The sequence below is a fragment of the Schistocerca cancellata genome, unplaced genomic scaffold (assembly GCF_023864275.1).
Source record: "Schistocerca cancellata isolate TAMUIC-IGC-003103 unplaced genomic scaffold, iqSchCanc2.1 HiC_scaffold_1147, whole genome shotgun sequence".
Lineage (NCBI taxonomy): Eukaryota > Metazoa > Arthropoda > Insecta > Orthoptera > Acrididae > Schistocerca > Schistocerca cancellata.
The window spans coordinates 40030-60181 of record NW_026047146.1 but is presented as its reverse complement, the minus strand read 5'-3'; the positions used below and the strand labels follow the sequence as shown (position 1 = coordinate 60181).

The 20152-nt window shown below is 42.4% G+C and overlaps 1 protein-coding gene across 4 annotated transcripts in view; it reads left to right on the top strand.

Annotated features, from left to right (window-relative positions):
• The window catches only part of LOC126159805 (uncharacterized), a 61003-nt gene that overhangs the window by 17637 nt on the left and 23214 nt on the right, over positions 1 to 20152 (top strand). Inside the window, exon 5 of one of the 4 annotated variants that reach the window (XM_049916602.1) lies at positions 14322 to 16466. The exons of 2 other annotated variants lie outside the window; for them this stretch is intronic. In XM_049916602.1, the coding sequence (XP_049772559.1) occupies positions 14322 to 14366 (45 nt within the window). In that variant the 3' untranslated portion in view covers positions 14367 to 16466. Of the gene's footprint in view, positions 1 to 5679; positions 5758 to 14321; positions 16467 to 20152 lie in introns of those variants that run through there. One more of the 4 variants, XM_049916600.1, reaches the window with a different exon arrangement.

Below are 20152 nucleotides of genomic sequence, written 5' to 3'. Positions count from 1 at the left end.
AGAAACAATAGCTGGTTACATGATAACAACTCGGTATCTCTGATTTGACTGCCGTGCCGTGACATGCGGCCGGCGCCGTTCGTAGCTAGGTGGCGCTCCTGTGCTCAGCCGAGTTGCGGAGCACCTCTACCGCCATTTGCGCATACTGTCGTGGCGGCATTGTTAAATGTCGTGGCACTGTCACAACACTTTTCCCCCCTTGAAAAAAAAAACACTCACTTCCTTGGAGACATGGACACTGTGGAGACATCCATGGCCTCTTGTGAGGCCCCGAGAAGATCTTGCGGAGAGACACGAGAGTATGGTTGAAAATGTCCAGGACGGAAGCTCGTGCGTGGAACGTGCCTCCTGGACAAGATGATGGGTGAAAACTCCGGAGCGAGATGGGTCCCGGAGAAGGCAGCGTCGCGACTGGGGTCGGTTCCGGCATACTCGGGGCCGGTTCTGGTGTACTATTAACGGTAGTGACGTCGGCTGCATCAACATATACGATAAATCAGCATCAGCGACAGGACGGGCTTCTCGGGCTGGTGGAGGCGAAGGAAGGGGCGGTGGCACCGGCGTGGCCACCACTCGTGGGCGCATCTGGTCATAATGGCGAACAACCATGCCGTCGTCCATACGTATTTCACGAAGCCGGCGGCCACGAAGAGCATCGACCACCCCTGGAATCCATTTAGGGCGAGATCCATACCCTCATGCCCACACGTCGGCGCCCACCGAGTATTTTCCCGCACTAGGGGACACAGCAAAAGGCCTGACAGGGTAAAGCAGGTGCAGTAGAGTGCGCAGTTGGCAGCCATGCAAGAGTTCAGCATGGCTGCGATCACCCAGAGGCTTGAAACGATAAGAACTCAGAAATTGCAGCAGAGTGTCATCTGTGGAAAAATCACTAAGGAATTTTTTCATCCGGTTTTTGAAAGTGTGGACAAGGCGCTCAACCTCCCCATTTGATTGCAGATGGAAGGGTGGTGCTGTAACATGATGAATCCCTTGTCCAGTACAAAAATCACGGAAGGCCTGTGAAGAGAATTGAGGGCCATTGTCCGTGACGATCGTGGATGGAAGACCTTCTAGCGCAAAGATTTTGGACAAAACCAGCTTCGTCGCCGCAGTGGTGGGCAACGGACATCGAACAACAAACGGAAACTTCGAGAAGGCGTCAATCAACAGTAGCCAATAAGTACCGAGGAAGGGGCCGGTAAAGTCAGCGTGCACCCATCCACATGGCTGTGCCGGATCAGGCCATGGAGGGGGCAGTGTACGAGGTGCAGCCAGTTGTTGAGCACACTGACCACACGCAGCAACCATGTGGGCGATGTCCGAATCAATACCGGGCCAATAAACGTGCCTGCGGGCCAGGGACTTAGTCCGAGAAATCCCCCAATGGCCTTCATGCAACAGTTTGAGAACATCTTTGCGAAGAGAGGCTGGCACCACGACCCTTGGAGATGCGCCATCTGTGGCCAGAAGAACAACACCATCACGAACAGACAGATGAAGGTGCAAGGCATGGTAGTTGCGAAGGGGATCCGATGCCCGGCCCTTGGTCCTGTCCGGCCAACCCCATTGAACAAAACCGATCACCTGACACAGGACCGGGTCCCGCACAGTAGCCGACGCGACCTGCGAACCTGTAAGTGGAAAACCCTCGACCGCACGATGTTCCTTCTCATCTATGTGGAAACAGAGTAGTTCATCACGATCAAAAACCGGGTCGGGGCCCATCGGCAATCGCGACAATGCGTCAGCGTTGGCGTGCTGGGCCATGGGGCAATAGTGAATCTCATAGTGAAAACGAGACAAGTATAAGGCCCAACGTTGCAGGTTGTGAGCTGCCTTGTCCGGAAGCGACGCCAATGGGCTGAACAGAGAGACCAGCGGCTTTTGGTCGGTGATGAGGTGAAACTTAGACCCATACAAAAAAACACTGAACTTTTTTAGAGCATAAATGATAGCGAGTGCCTCCTTTTCGATTTGAGAGTAACGCCGTTGCGCATCGTTGAGGGTCTTGGATGCATAGGCGATGGGTCGTTCCGACCCATCCTCATACCGATGGGCGAGAACAGCCCCTAGGCCATACTGTGACACGTCAGTCGCCAGAACCAAGTGCTGACCTGGACGGAATGTGGCAAGACAAGGCGCCGACTGCAAATGAGCCTTCAGGCGGACAAAAGCCTGCTCACACTCGTCGGACCAACAGAAAGGAACGTTTTTGCGTAACAGCTGATGCAGAGGATGGGCTACCCCCGCTGCGGATGGAATGAATTTGTGATAATAAGCAATCTTGCCTAGAACGCCTGAAGTTCTTTGACCGTAGACGGCCGGGGTAGAGCGTTAATGGCCGCAATGTGCTGACGTAGAGGACGTATACCCTCACGGGACAAGTGGAAACTAAGATACACAATGGAGGGTTGGAAGAACTGTGACTTGTCCAGATTGCACTTCAACCCAGCCGAATGAAAAACCCGAAACAGTGAACGCAAATTGCGAAGGTGCTCCTCAGTGCCTCAGTGGAGACCCCCGTGACAACAATGTCATCCAGATAGTTTATGCAGCCGGGAACGGAAGCCGTGAGCTGTTCCAAATACCGCTGAAAAATGGCCGGCGTGCTAGCGACGCCAAATGGTAACCGCTGGTATTGATACAACCCACAAGGAGTGTTGATGACGAGAAATTCCTTGGAAGGAGCATCCAGTGGCAACTGATGGTACGCCTCTGATAAGTTGAGTTTGGAAAAGAACTGGCCCCCAGCGAGCTTGGTAAATAACTCCTCAGGACGGGGCAGAGGATAAGTGTCAATGAGGCTCTGAGTGTTGACGGTGGCTTTAAAATCACCACACAATCGCAGACTCCCGTTTGGTTTGGAAACCACCACAATTGGCGATACCCATTTGCTGGAGGTAACAGGAAGGAGAATCCCTGAAGCTGTTAACCTGTCTATCTCAGCCTTGACAGGCGCACGCAACGCCACCGGAATAGGGTGTGCCCGGAAAAACTTAGGGCGAGCTGTAGGTTTAAGAGTAATGTGGGCTTCAAAATCCTTGGCACGGCCCAGACCAGCAGAGAACACGGACGAAAATTCAGAACACAATCCATCCAGCTGTTGATACGGAATATCCTCAGATATGAGGTGCACATCATCATCAATGGAGAACCCGAACAACTGGAAAGCATCATAACCAAACAGGTTTTCAGTGCCCGCATGATCCACCACATAAAATGTGAGGGGCCTAACAACAGACTTGTAGGGAGTGGAAGCATCAAACTGGCCAGTGATTGGAATTTTCTGTTTATTATAAGTTCTCAGATTTCGCGTAACTGGAGACAAGGGAGGGGAACCCAACTCCAAATATGTGCGAGAATTAATGAGAGTTACTGCAGAGCCAGTATCCACTTGCATGCGAATGTCTTTATCCAGAACATGAACGGTAACAAACAACTTATTTGTTTGAGAAAGCACACAGTTAACATCCATGTCCGATGCCTCGTCCTCGTCGACAGGAACTTTAGGGGACTGACACACAGAAGCAATGTGGCCTTTTTTCCTACATGAATTACACGTGGCCCAACATTTTGGACATGCGGCCCTGTCATGCTGTACGAAACAACGTGGACAAGAAGGAAGTGCGGAACTAACCTGCTTCTGTGGTTGCTGTTGTCGCTGCGAGTGTTGTGGCCCAACATGACGTTGTTTACGCGAGTGAACCGCCGCCACATCTTCGTTCTCCTGTGAAACAGACAAATTGTCCGTGTCGAAAGTTGACTGTACAGCACCTACATCACACCACGCATCTATTTGCGCGCCAGCAGCATGAGACACTTCAAAGGTTTGAGCGATGCTTAGAACTTCCGACAACAACAGGTTTGGCAGTTGTAGGGCACGTTGCCGAACTTCTTTATCAGGAGCAAGCCGTAGAATAGCATCCATAACCATTGAATCAGCATAAGACTCATGATGAGTGTCCGTGACAAACTGACATTTCCTACTCAGACCATGTAGTTCCGACGCCCAAGCCCGGTAACATTGATGGGGCTGTTTACGACACCGGTAAAATGCCATGCGGGCGGCAACGACGTGGGTGTTTTTACGGTAGTAGACAATAAGTCACACATTTCTTGGAAGGACAGGAAGGCAGGTTCCCGCAGAGGGGTTAACTGACATAGCAGCTGATAGATCTGTGGGGAAATCCAAGATAGAAATAACGACTTACACATAGGAGCGTCGACAACGCCGAAAGCCAAGAAGTGTTGCCGCAAACGCTTCTCATAATCCTCCCAGTCTTCAGCGGCCTCATCGTAAGGAGGGAATGAAGGCGGAGAAGGGGAAGACACAGACGATGAGTAAGCGACGTCGACAACGCCTGAATAGAAGCCGTCAGCTGTGTTTGTTGTGCCTGAATAGCAGCAGTCAGCTGTGTTTGTTGTTCAATGAGCGCTTGCATAAGCTGTTCCATGTCTGCCCCGTCACAAACACACAAATCCACAACGCAGTAAAAATATCCCATCCTCGCCGCCAAAAAGTGTTATAACCTTTAATTACCAATAATTGCGTGGATATTCAAACACACTCACTTAGAAACAATAGCTGGTTACATGATAACAACTCAGTATCTCTCATTTGATTGTCGTGCCGTGACGTGGCCGGCGCTGTTCGTAGGTAGGTGGCGCTCCCACGCTCAGCCGAGTTGCGGGCGCCTCTATCGCCGTTTGCGTGTAGTGTCGTGGCGGCACTGTTAAATGTCGTGACACTGTCACAACAGGAAGACCCATTTATAGCCTCGGGGTCCACTGAGCATATTAAGGAGGATTCAGTACTAAATTTAGGAGCAGAAGAAATTGAGACTTTTGTAAGTTTTCACATTTTACATATGGATTGCATATGAAGTAAAAATATGTCATTTGGTAACTGTGGAATACAAAGAATGCATTACAGCATCGTTTATACCCCTTAGAAGTTTTGTAGTATTGTATTATTCCACTTCAGTTATTGTCAGTTGTTTGCTGACTGTTATGTGTAGAATTTCAACAGAGCTGTAACAATGTATGTAATCATATTTTCACTGTCGCAGGTTGATATCAGTTACAGCAAGATCATGATAATTCAGCACTCTATAATCCAGCGGACCCAATAGTCCAACATGCGCCAGGTATTTTGCCATGGCGTGACACCTTTTCAGCAACAATTGTTTGCCTAACTGTGTGATTATAGTCTTGCCAAGATAAGCCAGTTGCATTACTGGCTTTGTCAGTGTCAGTGATTCTTCATTCACTAAACCTAAGTTTACAGTACTTATGTTTGCATCAGTGCTGTGGTATTTTAATTATTTAATGAAGTCATTGTGCTGTGTTAATATTCAGCTACTTGTATGACTGTCAGTTAGACTACATCACAGTAAAATGTTTGTATGTACAGTGAAAAATTTCCAAACAGAGCAAAAATGCACCTAAAGCAGCAAAACACAAACGTGATGTTGACAAGCCACAAGAAACTGGTCATCATAAGCAGGCTGGAAAAAAGTGAGAACCAAAACAGTATTATGAGTGAACTATGGTCTAAAATGATTGAAGAAACAGAGATGGAAAGCAATTTAAATGATGAGTAGTTTACAGCTGATCGCTCTGGAATTGTACAAATGATAAATTCTGTGTCTACCAATGAAGTGAGTGCTTTTTCAGGTGAAATTAAAATCGATTGACATAGGCAGAAATTCAGTTACTGAAGGAGAGTGGATGATGTGATATTATAAAAGTGTTTTGAAGTCACAGGAGGCACCAGAAGTTGACAGTGATAATGGCAAAATGTCTGAAACTAACATCTCTTGGGTTGACACTATGGAAGCCTTAGACACTTTGGTGAGATTCACTAATTGAAGACAATAATATGGTGCTTCTGAAGTTGTGAATCTGAACATCAAGCAAAGTAATTGTTGTCAAAAAAGGGCTCAATCCAAGAAACAATTTGGAATTTTTGTAATGTTCAGGGTGCTCGGAAGATAATTTCAGCTAAACCATCGGTGGTAGACACCAGTCTGGCATATTCCATGCCTGTGAGGCTGTCAGACATCTGTACTGTGTCTAAGACAGTGATTCCAACTAAACTGCACCACATTATTGACTATAATCTTTATTAATTAGCTGCTTCTTGATATCTTCAAATCAGTGGTCCTTATTGTATTTTGTAACTAGCATACAAAACTTTATTTATGCACAGTATATCGAACTTCTCTAAAACTTTGAGCCTTAAACTGTTGTGTTAGAGCAATGTACTATTTGACTTTTAATTCAATTTTATATGTATTGGAAGGTAGTTCTTTTTCTGATAAAGGGTGAGGCCAAAAGCTTAAGTGTAAATCTCTTTTAATTTTGCTGTTGGCAACTTAACATGTTATCTTTACATTAGTAGCAATCTATCTATTTCTAGAGTTTTGATATTCCTATCAGAAGTTTCACATTGTTTGAAGAAGACTATGCATTTCAGTATCTTCGATTAATGTGTTGTAAGCAAATTCATTGGGCTCTTACCTTGTCAGTGAGTCTCTGTATTTGTGAGTTTGTGGCAAAAGATTTCCACGGGGGGAAAATTATTAAATGTGCTAATATGTACACAGACTAGTCACAGTGAACTGGGGAAATAGTGATTGTCATATAAATTTTGTATTATATAGTTTAGCCTCATGTCACACACATGGTATTATTAACAGTTTTAAGCTGTAATCAGATGAACTGTGCAAAACAGAAAGAAATACAGAGGCAGTAAACCACTATAGTGTGTTTAAAAGAAGTTGCAACTTTTGGAAATTTGGTGAAGAAAGAGTGCAGGGAAGCATAGTTTTCAAGGGGTAGCAACAACACAATGCCTGTCTTAGGTTATTACCAATAGTCAGCTGCCAAGCAAACATTCTGTGGCCATAAAGAAATACAAAACTAAACAGAGCAGTTACATCAATGAATTTTTCATATGTACTCACATTTACAGTGTAAGTTAAGTGATGCCAAGGGAAGAATCATTGCTGTCTCCCTCAGAACTGGAACTGGCACTGGAGCTGACTGAACTGACTCTCTGTTCCATCTGTTCTTTCAGCAGTCCTTCATTAATCCATGTCTCTTCAATTACCTTCTTTGAATGGCTGACAACTCAGTATCATTCCTGTGGGGTAAAGTTTGCAATGGCACTTTTTTTCTGCATTTCACCCTCAATGAGCACAAACTTCTTGGTGTCTCCTGCCACAATACCTCTCACCTGGGCCCATATTTGCTCAGCTGGATTCAAATTAGGCATACTAATGTTGAACAGTATTTTATATAATCTGTATAGAGTTGTGATAAAGGAAAGCTACTATTACTTCTTACCCAATGAAGTGCAATGAACTCTACTATAATCAGACAAGTGGTACAGTGATGCTAGCAGTTATAAATAGTATATGCGAGTTCTCATAGAAACAGTTAACAGCTTATTTCTTCTCAATAGTAATTACTTCATTATATATGAATTACGTGATCACCAACAGTTATGAAAGTCAAAATTAAACCAGAAATGGACATGGACTTAGTCCTATTTCAACATTTACTTTCCAAATAGTACAAATATAATTAAGTCACTTGCAATAGGATTTTTCACTCATTAAGAAGTAATATTGTTTCTACTTTTATGGATAAGGGCAATTACAGTAACTTTATCTTCAATAAACAAAATTGTTGGTGGGGGCTTTCAAACTGTTCCCCCCTTCCGGGGGCTAACCACTCTTTGGCAGGTTCATACTTGGCTACCACAGAGCCCCAGCCTTTGGCAGCCCTTTTTACCATCTGTGCTACATGTCTATCCTCTTGCTATTCGTTTTCCTCTCCCTTGGGGAACATGTCTGGGGTATTATGGGGAATGTTCTGCATTCTGTTGCTGACCTGCAAACAGTCTCAACTTTCTTTGTGGCTCCTTTTTCCTTCCTTTGTTTCCTTTCACCTCCCGTTCCTCTGCTTCGGTGTTTGAGGATTCTCTCTTTTCTTCTTCTTCTTCTTCTTCTTCTTCTTCTTCCCTGTGCGCTCCTGAAGGCTAGACCACATGTCTAACATGTAAAAGAGTACTGGGTAACACGTAATTCCCAGCCCTGGGTCGACAGGTAGGGTTCACACATACCCTTGATAGAGGCCAAGCCCAGGGAGGGGTGACTGACTGAGCTGTAACCTTCTCAGATTGCCCGTTGGTCCCTCTGTCATGTGTTCGGGAGGTGTGACCTGAGGTGTGAACAATCACCTAAGGCGGGTGTGCCCCCTTGTGTAGGAGGCCCCCAGTAGGTACGCGCCATTGGAGATGCTGCAATCATGGGGGATTTCCTCATGATGAGTCACTCATCCTCTTCATCGACGTCAACAAAACGAAAATGTTATGAGGGTTCTGATTTGAAGACCCTCCCACTGCACAGCGGTTCCTTGTTGTATCACATTCTGAAGATGGTCAGTCCTTCACCACAGTTAATCTGTTTATTATTTAGGAAGGTGTTGATGCCATTGCTGGCCCTTTGTAATCCTGCTCTCGTTTACGGAATGGCACTTTGCGTTTGGAGACGGCTTCTGATGCTCAAGTACAACAACTTCTTGCTGCCTTACTTCACCACGGCTACCCTGTTCGTGTCATGGCACATAGAACTTTGATTTCCTCCTGTGGTGTAGTTTACACTGGGCTTCTTGACGGTCTTATCAAGGCTGAAATACAATCTTACCTCTCCGATCAGGGCGTCATTGTCATTCATCATGTCATGAAAAAGGTCGATTCTTCTTTAGTGCCCACCCGCACTCTTTTCCTCACCTATTATAGGGTGGTGCTGCCGTCCAAGATTAAAGCCAGCTGAAATCATCACAGTCCAGCCGTACATTCTGAATCCAATGTGCTGCTATCAGTGTCATTGGTTCAATCACACTAGAACGTCTTGTCAACACCCAGCCATATGTGTAACCTGTGGCGGGATGCACACAAGAGCGAATGTCTACCTCTTCCTCCCTGCTGTATCAACTGCAATGGTGGCCATGCCGCCTCCTCCCAGGATTGTTCTGTGTATCTCGACGAGCAGGCTGTTCAAGAGATTCAGGTAAAGGAAAAAGTGCCTTACCCAGTAGCTTGCTGGCTAGCCACAAGCTCTGTGTTCACCTGTCAGGCACTTATAGTTCAGTTCTTGTTACCCCTCGCTCCATGAAGGACATGGTTACACAGATATGCAACCTCAAATTTGGCTCTGAGGTTGTGAAGTCACCCAGTGTCAAGGTAGCATCACTGACCCCAGTCCTGCTGTGCAACAAACTATCAGACTCTCTCCTCATGAGGCGAAGCTACCCACTACACAACTGGCAGGCAGGAAGGCCAGAAGGAGTACTCGCGGGAAGACTTCGTCCATCCCTCCAGCCAACTAACACCCAAGTCTTCCTTTAAGCAGAAGGACTCAAAGAAGTCCGCTAAAGACATACGGTCAGCCCCTTCACCAACTTGAAGATCCTGCTTGACATGGTTGCTTAGCCCGGCTGGCCTTTGTCTCGCTGGTGCACACCACCATTTGTTTTTGGCGCTGGACTCCACCAACCAACCGCACAAGCACGCCGATGCTTGTGTACACCCCTTGCATGGCCACCCTTCCCATGCCTCCTTCTTTGATGGCTCCTTAGACCATTAGTATGGGGCTCGTCCCTCTTCCCTGTTACCTCCTAGCATCTGCTTTTGCCACTTGCTACAGTGGCTTAACTTCATGCTACCTTCAGTTTTCCCTGTTGGTGTGAACCCTTCACCACCTTGGGTCCGTGAAGCGGCCCATGTTAACCTTGGCCTTAATTCACTTCCTAAGGACACTACTCTAGCCTCAGTCTGTTGCCTCCAGTTTAAAGACCTTCGCATGGAACTTAGCGATAGTACCTTTGTATACACTGATGGCTCACGGACTGACCATAGGGTCAGGTGTTCATTCGTTATTGGCACCCTGTCTTTTGATATCTGCTTCCAGCCCACTCCTCAGTATTTATAGCCAAGCTTTTTACCTTGTATCAGGCCGTGGAGTACATCCGGTGACACAGCCTTCCCGATTGTATCCTCTGCTCAGACTCACTCAGCGCCCTCCAACGTCTCTGTGCACTGTACACTGCTCATTCCTTAGTGCAGCAGGTCGAGTAAATCTGTCATTTGCTCACTCTTCGTGGAGCCAATGTCATGTTTCTGTGGGTCCCTGATCATGTCGTTCTGCCAGGAAACGATGCCGCTGATGCTGCTGCCAAGGCTGCAGTCTTCTTACCTCAGCCCGTGAGCACCTCTATTCCCTCTGATGATCTCTGCATTGCTGTCTGTCAGGCGGTTATGTCCCTTCGGCATTGCCAATGGTCCTCCCTTCACAGGAATAAGCTTTGGCTTTTTAAGCCTCTCCCGATGCCTTGGACGACCTCCGCGTGGCCCTCCTGCGGGGAGGAGATCATTTTAACTCAGCTGCGTATTGGGCACTGCCTTTTTAGCCATTGTCATTAGCTCAATGGCACTGCCCCACCACTTTGTACGCATTGTGTCCAAATTTTAACTGTCCACCATCACCTGCTGGAATGCCCTTTTTTTACTCATTTATATTCCGTGTTTGCATTCTATAGTTTTGACTCGGGTGCATATGACCTCAGTTGTTGTTTTCGCCCTAAAACAAAACAAACAAACAAACAAACAGGCTTCCCAATTTTCATCACTCATAGTACACAAAATTCAAAATTAACTTCAGCTGCAATTAATATATTCATTATTCAAGCAGGTTTATTAATTTTAAGCAACTCAAAATTGGGGACCCTTAAACTGTCCAATACCATAAAGCAAACTAAACACACTTTTCTGAGACAATTTGTAAGATGCAAATTTTAGTATTATTGTTTCACTAATTTCACTCACATTTCAGGACTTTTAAAGCAGGTAATGTCAGTGATTTTTCATACAGGTTCACAAGTATGAGTTTAAATGCATTTTACCCTAACCAACCTCAAAATAACGTGCTTACTTTTGTCATTAGTACAACCAGTAATTTTCAATGACAGAGTTAAATGCACTTAATCATTGAAGTACAAATACTTTGAATTAAAAACAGATCAAACATTATGGAGGTTTTCATAAATGCTTCACTAACTTCCTCCCTTGACTTTAACTGAAAACACAGTATCTCTAGATATCTTTTTGCATTCAGAATTATGCAAATAAACAAATATTCATTTTCATCAGTTTTAAACACACAAGATTCTCGGATGTCATTATTTATGTGGAGTGGATCTTAAGAGGTATCATGAGAGGAACCAAATCAAGGATTGGACACATTTCACAGAATTTGCCTTATGATTGCAAATTAAACAACACTTAAATGTACTGGTTCATACTTTGACAAAATTCTGACCTCTCATAACTGCTGAAGTGATGGCACAATATCGGTGGCGAGTACATAATGGCTACTGGTCTCTCCTCTGGATGTAATTGGCTCTATTGTCCTCTTCTTGGAGACAGCATTTCCAACATTAGAGCCTTTTGCATTAATAGAGCACCATTTTATAGCCATACACACATCGGAGACCTTTCCATCTTACATCCAGGTACTGGAAGCCTCATCCTGCACCTATGCAGTTCACTCTAGTGCTGCTCAGACCAAACTGCCCAGTAGCTACCGTATTTACCCGAATCTAAGCCGCACTCGAATCTAAACCGCACCTGAAAATGAGACTCAAAACAAAGGAAAAAAATATTTCCCGAATCTAAGCCGCACCTGAAATTTGAGACTCGAAATTCAAGGGGATAGAAAAATTTTAGGCCGCACCTCCAAATCGAAACAAAGTTGGTCCATTGTAATATGAGACACAATTTAGGTCGAATGAATGACGATACAGCTACAGTAGTTTGGTTCGAGTCGTAAGCTTTACCAGGTAGCCATTGCTATGCATCAGGCGCTCCGTCCGTATTTATACGGGTACCCTTCCTTTTTCACGTGCTTCGTCTGGTTTGAATTGATTGCTTATTTTGTTTGATCTGATAAGTGCAGTTTTCTCTGTTATAGGTGTTTACGTCACTCTAAGCTGAAAATGCATCACTGTACTGTGTCATGCATTGTTTGTCGCATTGTGATAGTGCGTGTTTACGGCCTGTCGCCGTTCGCGGCATGGCTTGCTTTTGTGCGCGCTACCGCCGCCTACAACTAAAAAGAGGCGAATCGTCTCATTAGCGAAGCAATGTCAAGAGACTGCTATTTGTTGTTACTTACACTGCTGCTTTCTTTGAGAATGATCAACACGAACAAAATAATAGGCTGCATATGATAGAACATGTTCTGAACGAGAGTTACGCGAAAATTTTTCTCCGTTTGAAAATCTTTGCGGCCGCTTCTTTAGTACATCAAATTCTGCACAGAAATTAGAGTCATCTTAGATTTAAAAATCTAGTCAGTTGCCGTGGTTCATTTCTGACTGTATCACTATTAGGCTAAGAATAATACGAGTATAAACATGACACGATAAGTGTATTCTTCCGCGTTTGCTGTTGTCTCACTCTAGTTTCGTAGTTTATTAGGCAGACAGGGTTTAAATGAGATAGCAACAAACGCGGAAGAACACATGGCAAAATGTTTATATTCGTATTATTCTTATTGTGAATGGTGAAGAGAATACTGCTTGTGATTCACATTTCATCAGGTTACTATTAGCAACCATCTCTTCTCACAGGTAGGAAAAAATTCAGAACGTAGAGTTGGCCATATTGAAAAACATCCCAAACAGTCTTGCCAGTCGGATTTTCGTAGTACATTGAAATTCTAATACATTCGAAGATGAACAATACGGAATTTGTATTTGCTTCGTTGGATAATGTATGAAAATGCAGTGGTCGAAACTCGGGGCGGAGAGAAAAAAGCTCGTCTTCCACCTTTACTGACGCAGAGGTTTTGGCGCCATTATTTATCTTTGTGCCTACAAAGCATGTCTGTGTAGCGCTACATATATTCGACGGCAGAAGTTAGTTGTGGCGGCACCTACCAACATTTTTCAGAACTTCCGCTTGCTTTGCACTCGATTCTAAGCCACAGGCGGTTTTTTGGATTACAAAAACCGGAAAAAAAGTGCGGCTTAGATTCGAGTAAATACGGTAGCTGCCGACTGACTGGGCTCTCTCACTTGGTGCCCAGACTGCGCGCCACATCCACCTTTTAGCCCACGCCAACCACTTTTTAGTGTGCGGCAACTCACTTCTGTTGCAAATGGGAAATACTGTTGCTTTTCATTTTATACAATGCAAGTCCCTAGGTATGAACCAGCTTGTACGTAGTTCTAAACAAACATGTTTTTAAAAGATCTTAATATTTAAATACATTAACATGTCAACACAAAAGCCACATACTTATATAACATTAGCCTCCAATTAATACAAAGAATTTAAATAGTAAAGAGAAAACATTTTACTTAGCTTTCCACTTCATTACAATAGGTCAAAGAAATTACATAGTGAAAATTACAAACTTGACATTGAACAGAATTAATCAGTACAAAATATTTACAGTATTAATTATGGTGTTACAAACCCCTCCATGAAAACCGTGGGATTCATTTTCTCATGATAGTTGCCTTGATTCCTGGAACAGTAATAAACGTCTTGGAATGAAGTCATGAGCAGAGCTAGCATGAAAGATGCCTATCCTGCCACTCTTGCCTAACTGTGCTTTGGACGTTCCTTGTGTTGTGTGGTCCATCCACCCCTTTGTCAATGTGTGACACCCATTAACCCATGTCTGGTCCAGTCTCACAATGTCTTTGAATGAAATGCTCCTCACATCATGCAGATGTGGAAATTACCAGCCCACTATGCTACATGTCTTGATGATAAATGTAGGAGAGAAGAACCAAGCTTGTGAAGATAATTTCCGATTTGTGACTTACTATTGAACTTCTTTGCTACTGAAACCGGGTATTCCTGGTGTTAATAATAGACATAAACATGTCAACATATTGCATAATGGTGGAATGTGTTGATCTTGGTTACCCACCTGTCAAAACTGCTTTTCTTGTGCAGAGTTTCTAGTAAAGAATGAGTTGGCTCTGCTTCGTTGTCCGTATTTTCCTTTTTTTTTCCTTCTCCTTCCCAGTTCTCAGCAGTATACATTGGTGAATGTTGAGTGCAGCAGTTGTTCTGTACACCTCTTTTGTATCATCCAAAACTAGATAGGCACTATTGCACACACATACATTCATGACCTTGTCCATAGGCTGGAATTCCCTTTCTAATGCTCAATACCTTCACAGCCAACGAACGCGTTCTGGACAACCTCTTATATTGTGAATTTTGTTTTCAGACATGCTGCACTGTTACACTGCAAAGCAAAACACTTGTTCAGTAGCCTGATGACTGCAGAACACTTCAGTGCCAAAAATAGCACTTCACCACAAGAGCTGATGAACATAAGTGCATCTAATGTGGGACAGAACATGATACTGTTTATCAAAGGCATGAAAATGGGCACTTTACCAACTGTACCATTGGTGGCGTGGTAGGGAAAGTTGGCTTGCCATTGGTAACATCTGGGCAACTGCTTCACATCTTGCTGTTAGCTAAACATCAAAAGTCTCTATTTTTTTAAACACACTTTAGGCAATTAAATTACAAATAAAATCTGCCTCTACACACACAGTGAGATAAGAAGTCATGGGATACCTCCCATGGTCTTGTCGGCCCTCCTTTTGCCAGGTGTAGTGCATCAGCTTGATGTGGTATGGACTCAACAAGTCATTGGAAGTCCCCTACAGAAATATTGAAACATGGTGCCTCTATAACCGCCCATAATTACAAAAATGTTGCTGATGTAGGATGTCATGCATGAACTGACCTCTTGATTATGTCCCTAAATGTTATATCGGATTTGTGTTGGTCAATCTGGGTGGCCAAGTCATTTTCTTAGATTGTCCATAATGTTCTTCAAACCACTCATGAACAACTGTGGTCTGGTGACCAGGCTATGGTTTTCTAGTCACCTAGGGTCCAACAAATTTGCTCACAAGCCCAGGGAACCACTGCAGGCAATGTCATTTTGTTGGCAAATGCACCCACATTGGTTGTTTGCTGCCATGGTCCATTAATACCAAATTTTGCTGCTCTGTCCTAACAGATATGTCTGCTGTACATCTCACATTGATTTATGTGGTTATTTCATGCAGTGTTGCTTGACTGCTAGCACCAACAGTACACAAACATTGCTGCACTCATTTGTTAAGTGAAGGTCGATGGCCATAGTGAGAGATAATGTAAGAAATTTGGTGTTTTCATCACACCCTTTACACCATATATCTTGGAATATGTAATTCCCTAATGATTTCCAAAATGGAATGTCCTAAGCATCTAGCTCCAACTACCATTCTGCATTCAAAATCTGTTAATTCTCATTGTGGGGTCATAATCACTATGGAAACCTCTTCACATGAATCACCCGAGAACAAATGACAACTCTTCCAAGCACCTTCAGTTTACGTGTTGTGTATGTGATAATACCACAATCTTTACAAGTGAATATCACTGTCCCATGACTTTTATCACCTCACTATGTATGTTCTTCAATGAGTTACACAGTAATTCAACTAAACATACTCAGAGGTGCCCACAATATAAACATATTTATCCTCTGACTGTAGGAACTGAAGGCTACAGTTAAATACATAAAAGTATAAAGTTGATAACTTCCAGACCACAAATATAACATTAACTCTTAGCGCTCAACCAATGGGGTAGCCTAGACTGCCATATTTGGTCATTTTATTATTTCTATGTGCATACTTCAGAAAATGTAGTTTAATTGATGCACCACATTAATGAACTCCCCAAACCGTTCTTTTTGCAGTGATGTGTTGAGCAAAAATATTATGACATATGATGTTGGCAGATAAAATGATTACCTGTTTTCCAAGTTAAAAGTGAAGATTGCTTCATTATTGTGGGGAGGGGGTGAAGAATTTCTGTTGATCCCACCAGTAAGATTTTGAGAAGTATGATGAATGATATACCGGGTGATCAAAAAGTCAGTATAAATTTGAAAACTGAATAAATCACGGAATAATGTAGATAGAGAGGTACAAATTGACACACAGGCTTGGAACCAAAAAAATACAAACGTTCAAAAAAAGTCCGACAGATGGCACTTCATATAATCAGAATAGCAATAATTAGCATAACAAAGTAAGACAAAGCAAAGATGATGTTCTTTACAGGAAATGGTCAATATGTCCACCATCATTCCTCAACAATAGCTGTAGTCTAGGAATAATGTTGTGAAAAGCACTGTAAAGCATGTCCAGAGTTATGGTGGGGCATTGGCATTGGATGTTGTCTTTCAGCATCCCTAGAGGTGTCAGTCGATCATGATACACTTGCAACTTCAGGTAACCCCAAAGCCAATAATTGCACGGGCTGAGGTATGGGGACCTGGGAGGTCTTTTTTTTTTCTTTTTTTTTTGTTCTGATAAAACCCCATGTCATTCCAAGCATGTTTGTCAATTTTTACCTCTCTATCTACATTATTCCGTGGTTTATTAAGTTTTCAAATTTATACTTACTTTTTGATCACCTGGTACTTCAGACGGGGGAGAAGTAAACACTGGAACACTCTGGATTGCATCTTCAGCTTAGACTAACCACTACTTTGGCCACAGATCCATTTACTAAGTCTGTGTTCATAGCTCTGGGTTCTTGTTTCAGCCATGGGATAATGAACTTTGTTAATGCTGATATTATAAGACTTCTGAAAGGATACAAATCCACAATTTAGTGGAAAAACAGTTTTACTTCCTTGCAGGATATGTGTACATTGTCAAATGTCTGGTGTGGTGGCACTGAAGGTAGTTTATCTCCCATGATCTAATTTAGACTCCAGTGACTTCTTTTCACACTATAGTGAAGTTTTTAAGAATTGTCTGTATAATGTCTCAGAAGAGAAATTTAAAGTGTTTGTCAAGTTATATTTTTCTTTATGTAACTAAATTTAATGGGACTACTGTGAATGGTATCTTTTTTAGTAATGTGAATAAATATGGTCTGCAATATCAATAAATGTAATGTAATTGATGGGCATATTTTAATTTTCAACATAACACTGAAAAACAGTGAATACAGACAAAATAAAGAATATATTGTACTTCAAAAATAAAATTTCAACTTTGCCTGTATGCAGGGTGAGATGACAAAGAGAAGCCAACCCCAAGTATATCCAGAATGGGCAAATACAGCAAACTGTGGTTTTAGCTGAGATATAGCAGAGAATGCGGCGAATTTTCTGACTTAAGTAGTTTTTAAAGTTTATAGCTGCTGAATTATTACACTGACTTTAAGAAGTGGAATTACATGTTTTATTCGCTTGCATGAGAAAGTGTGTTCAAAGGGAATTTTAATGGGACAACACGTGTTTAACTTAACCCAAATGTACACAAGATAACAGTACTGCATACCATTTCCCCACCATTAAGAGAAGAACATTTGTCCTACTGTACCAAATGTAAGCAAACATGTAACTCTGTCACAGTTCATATTTTCATTAATACAGTTGTTTAACAAGTGCTCAGACTGCTGGACCGACAGCATTGTATGCTGAATTTCAAGGGACCGTATGGCAGCAATGGCCTGTGTTGTATAGCACTTCATGTCTTCAGGATTCTTGGTTTTCCTTGTAGGCTTCTTAATTTAATTTTCACCACAGATAAAAGACCAGAAGCATTAAGGTTGGCAAGATGTAGGCCATTTTATATTTCACAAATGATCACTCTAACAATTTCAAAGTTTTCTGTTAAGTAAATCTATAATTACCTTTGTAGAATGGATAGTACATTTGTTGTGGTGGTACTAAATGGATTGCATTGTGGCCAGTGGGCTCTCTTTCCAGTAAGTGCAGCTACATATCTCTTATAAACTGCAGAGACTTGTAGTTACTTAGAACACTATCAATGAAACAGGTGCACAAGAGACAATTCTTCAAAAGGCTGTAACACACATTGACAGACAAAGGTTGTTTATTCACTTCTCTTGGCAAGCATAGCTTTCAGCTGACCAGTAGTGCATGATGTAAACAATGATTTGCTGCTACTAACATTCATTTTAATCGGATTACTCTAGTGAAGTTGTCTTCTCCCTTGACAAATTTTGCCCCTCACCCACACTTATGCCATTATCAAATTGACAATTTCGCATTGCTTTTGATGAGTCCTGTCAACTCACTTCTTCTTGTAGTCAGATTGTGCCAAATTTAATTCAGTCATCACTAGTAATCTGATCTAAAATTGCAATCTTCAGCTTTCTTCTGTAGTAACATATTTCAAGTGCTTCTCTTCTCTCATCATCGATCACTATTATCATCCATTTTATTACTTATCTTCCATGTTTCACATCTGTAGAAGGCTACACTTCAGAAAAGACTGCCTAACAGATAACTGTTTATTCACTCTTAACAAAAGTTACTTTTTTGGAACTGTATTTTCATGCTATTGCAGGTCTGTATTTTATAGCCTTCCTATTTTGCCCATCATCAGTCAGGTTCGTATACAAACAGCAAAACTCATCTTCTGCAATTAATGACTGTATATCTCTAATTCTTTCAGCATCACATTATTTAATTTGACTTCATTCCATTACCCTTGTTTAGATTTTGTAGATACTCATCGTATAAGCTCCTTTCAAGACTGTGTCAGTTCCGTTCAATTTTACTTTCAAGTCTTTTTCTGTCTTTGATAGTGTTATCCAGTGTGACAGTGTAGTCGATGGCAGTGGAATTACTTGTGGAAAAATTCCTGTAGTAGTTGGTGTGAGAGCTGCACCTTTTTTTAGACTGAAGTCAGCTGATAGGTATACCTACTTAAAGGAAGTCCCACTAACTAAGGGCTCACCATCAGAGGACATATTTCCAAGTAGTGAAGGAATTACCATATTTCATCAAAATGTAAGAGATATTAGAGATAAAGTTAGTGCACTGCTTATAGATGTTGACTCTGAAATTATTGGTATATCGGAGCACCACTTAAATATTTGACAATTCAGAGGCTTCCTTTACGAGGATACAGATTAGCAGGCTGTTTTTCAAGGAGTCCCTTGCAGGGTGGGGGACTGGCTATATGCGTAAAAAAAACAGTATTCCATTTGAGTCCATAGACTATCATGGCACTGCTCTGAACAGATATTTGAATGTTGTGCAGGGGCAGTTGAAGTTAGTGAAATTTAACTTCTAATTGTTGTTGTTTATAGGTCCCTAACTCTGATTTGAGAGCATTTCTGCTCAAGCCAGAGAGGGTTCTTGATTCACTTTGCAGGAAGTACCAAAAATTAGTTATGTGTGGTGACTTCAATATAAATTTTGTATATGATGGTGCAAGTAAAAGGATGTTGGTAGATCTCCTAAATTCATATGATATGATGCTGACTGCCTTTTTTCCAGCTAGGCTTCAGGGGAACAGTAGCACAGCCATAGACAATAGTTTTATTCATTCTTCATTACTAGATGGGCATTCTGTTAACAAAAGTGTGAATGGCCTTTCAGACCATGGTGCACAAATTTTAACACTAAAAGGCTTTGGCACTCAAACGAATGTCACATATAATTACAAACTATGTAGGAAAGTTAATCCAATAGCAGTAGAGAGTTTTTTAAACCTTGTCAAGGAACAAATGGCAGTATGTTTATGGTGTCGACAACATAGATGATAAATATAATGCTTTTCTTAACACATTTCTCATGCTCTTTGAGAGTTGCTTCCCATTACAACATTCTGAACAGGGTACTAGCAGTCATAGGCAGCCTGGGTGGCTGACTAGTGGGATAAGGAATTATATCAAAATGTTAGAAGTATTCACAGTCAAGCTACAGTAGCCCATTGCAAACAATATTTTAAGGTGCTTAAAATGTTATTAGGAAGACAGAGTATGTGGTATGCAAATAGAATAGCTGATTCACAGATAAAATTGTCAGTTGTGAAGGAAGTGTGTGGTCAGCAGCACAAGGTCGATGATCCAAAGTCAGATCATAGTAAAAACATTTCTGTTATTGACAAATCAGATATATGTACCGCATTTAACAATCATTTTTGAATCACTGCAGGTGAATTACATAAAAAATTAGTTTCTGCAGGGAATCACATAACTTCCATGGCGAATGCCTTT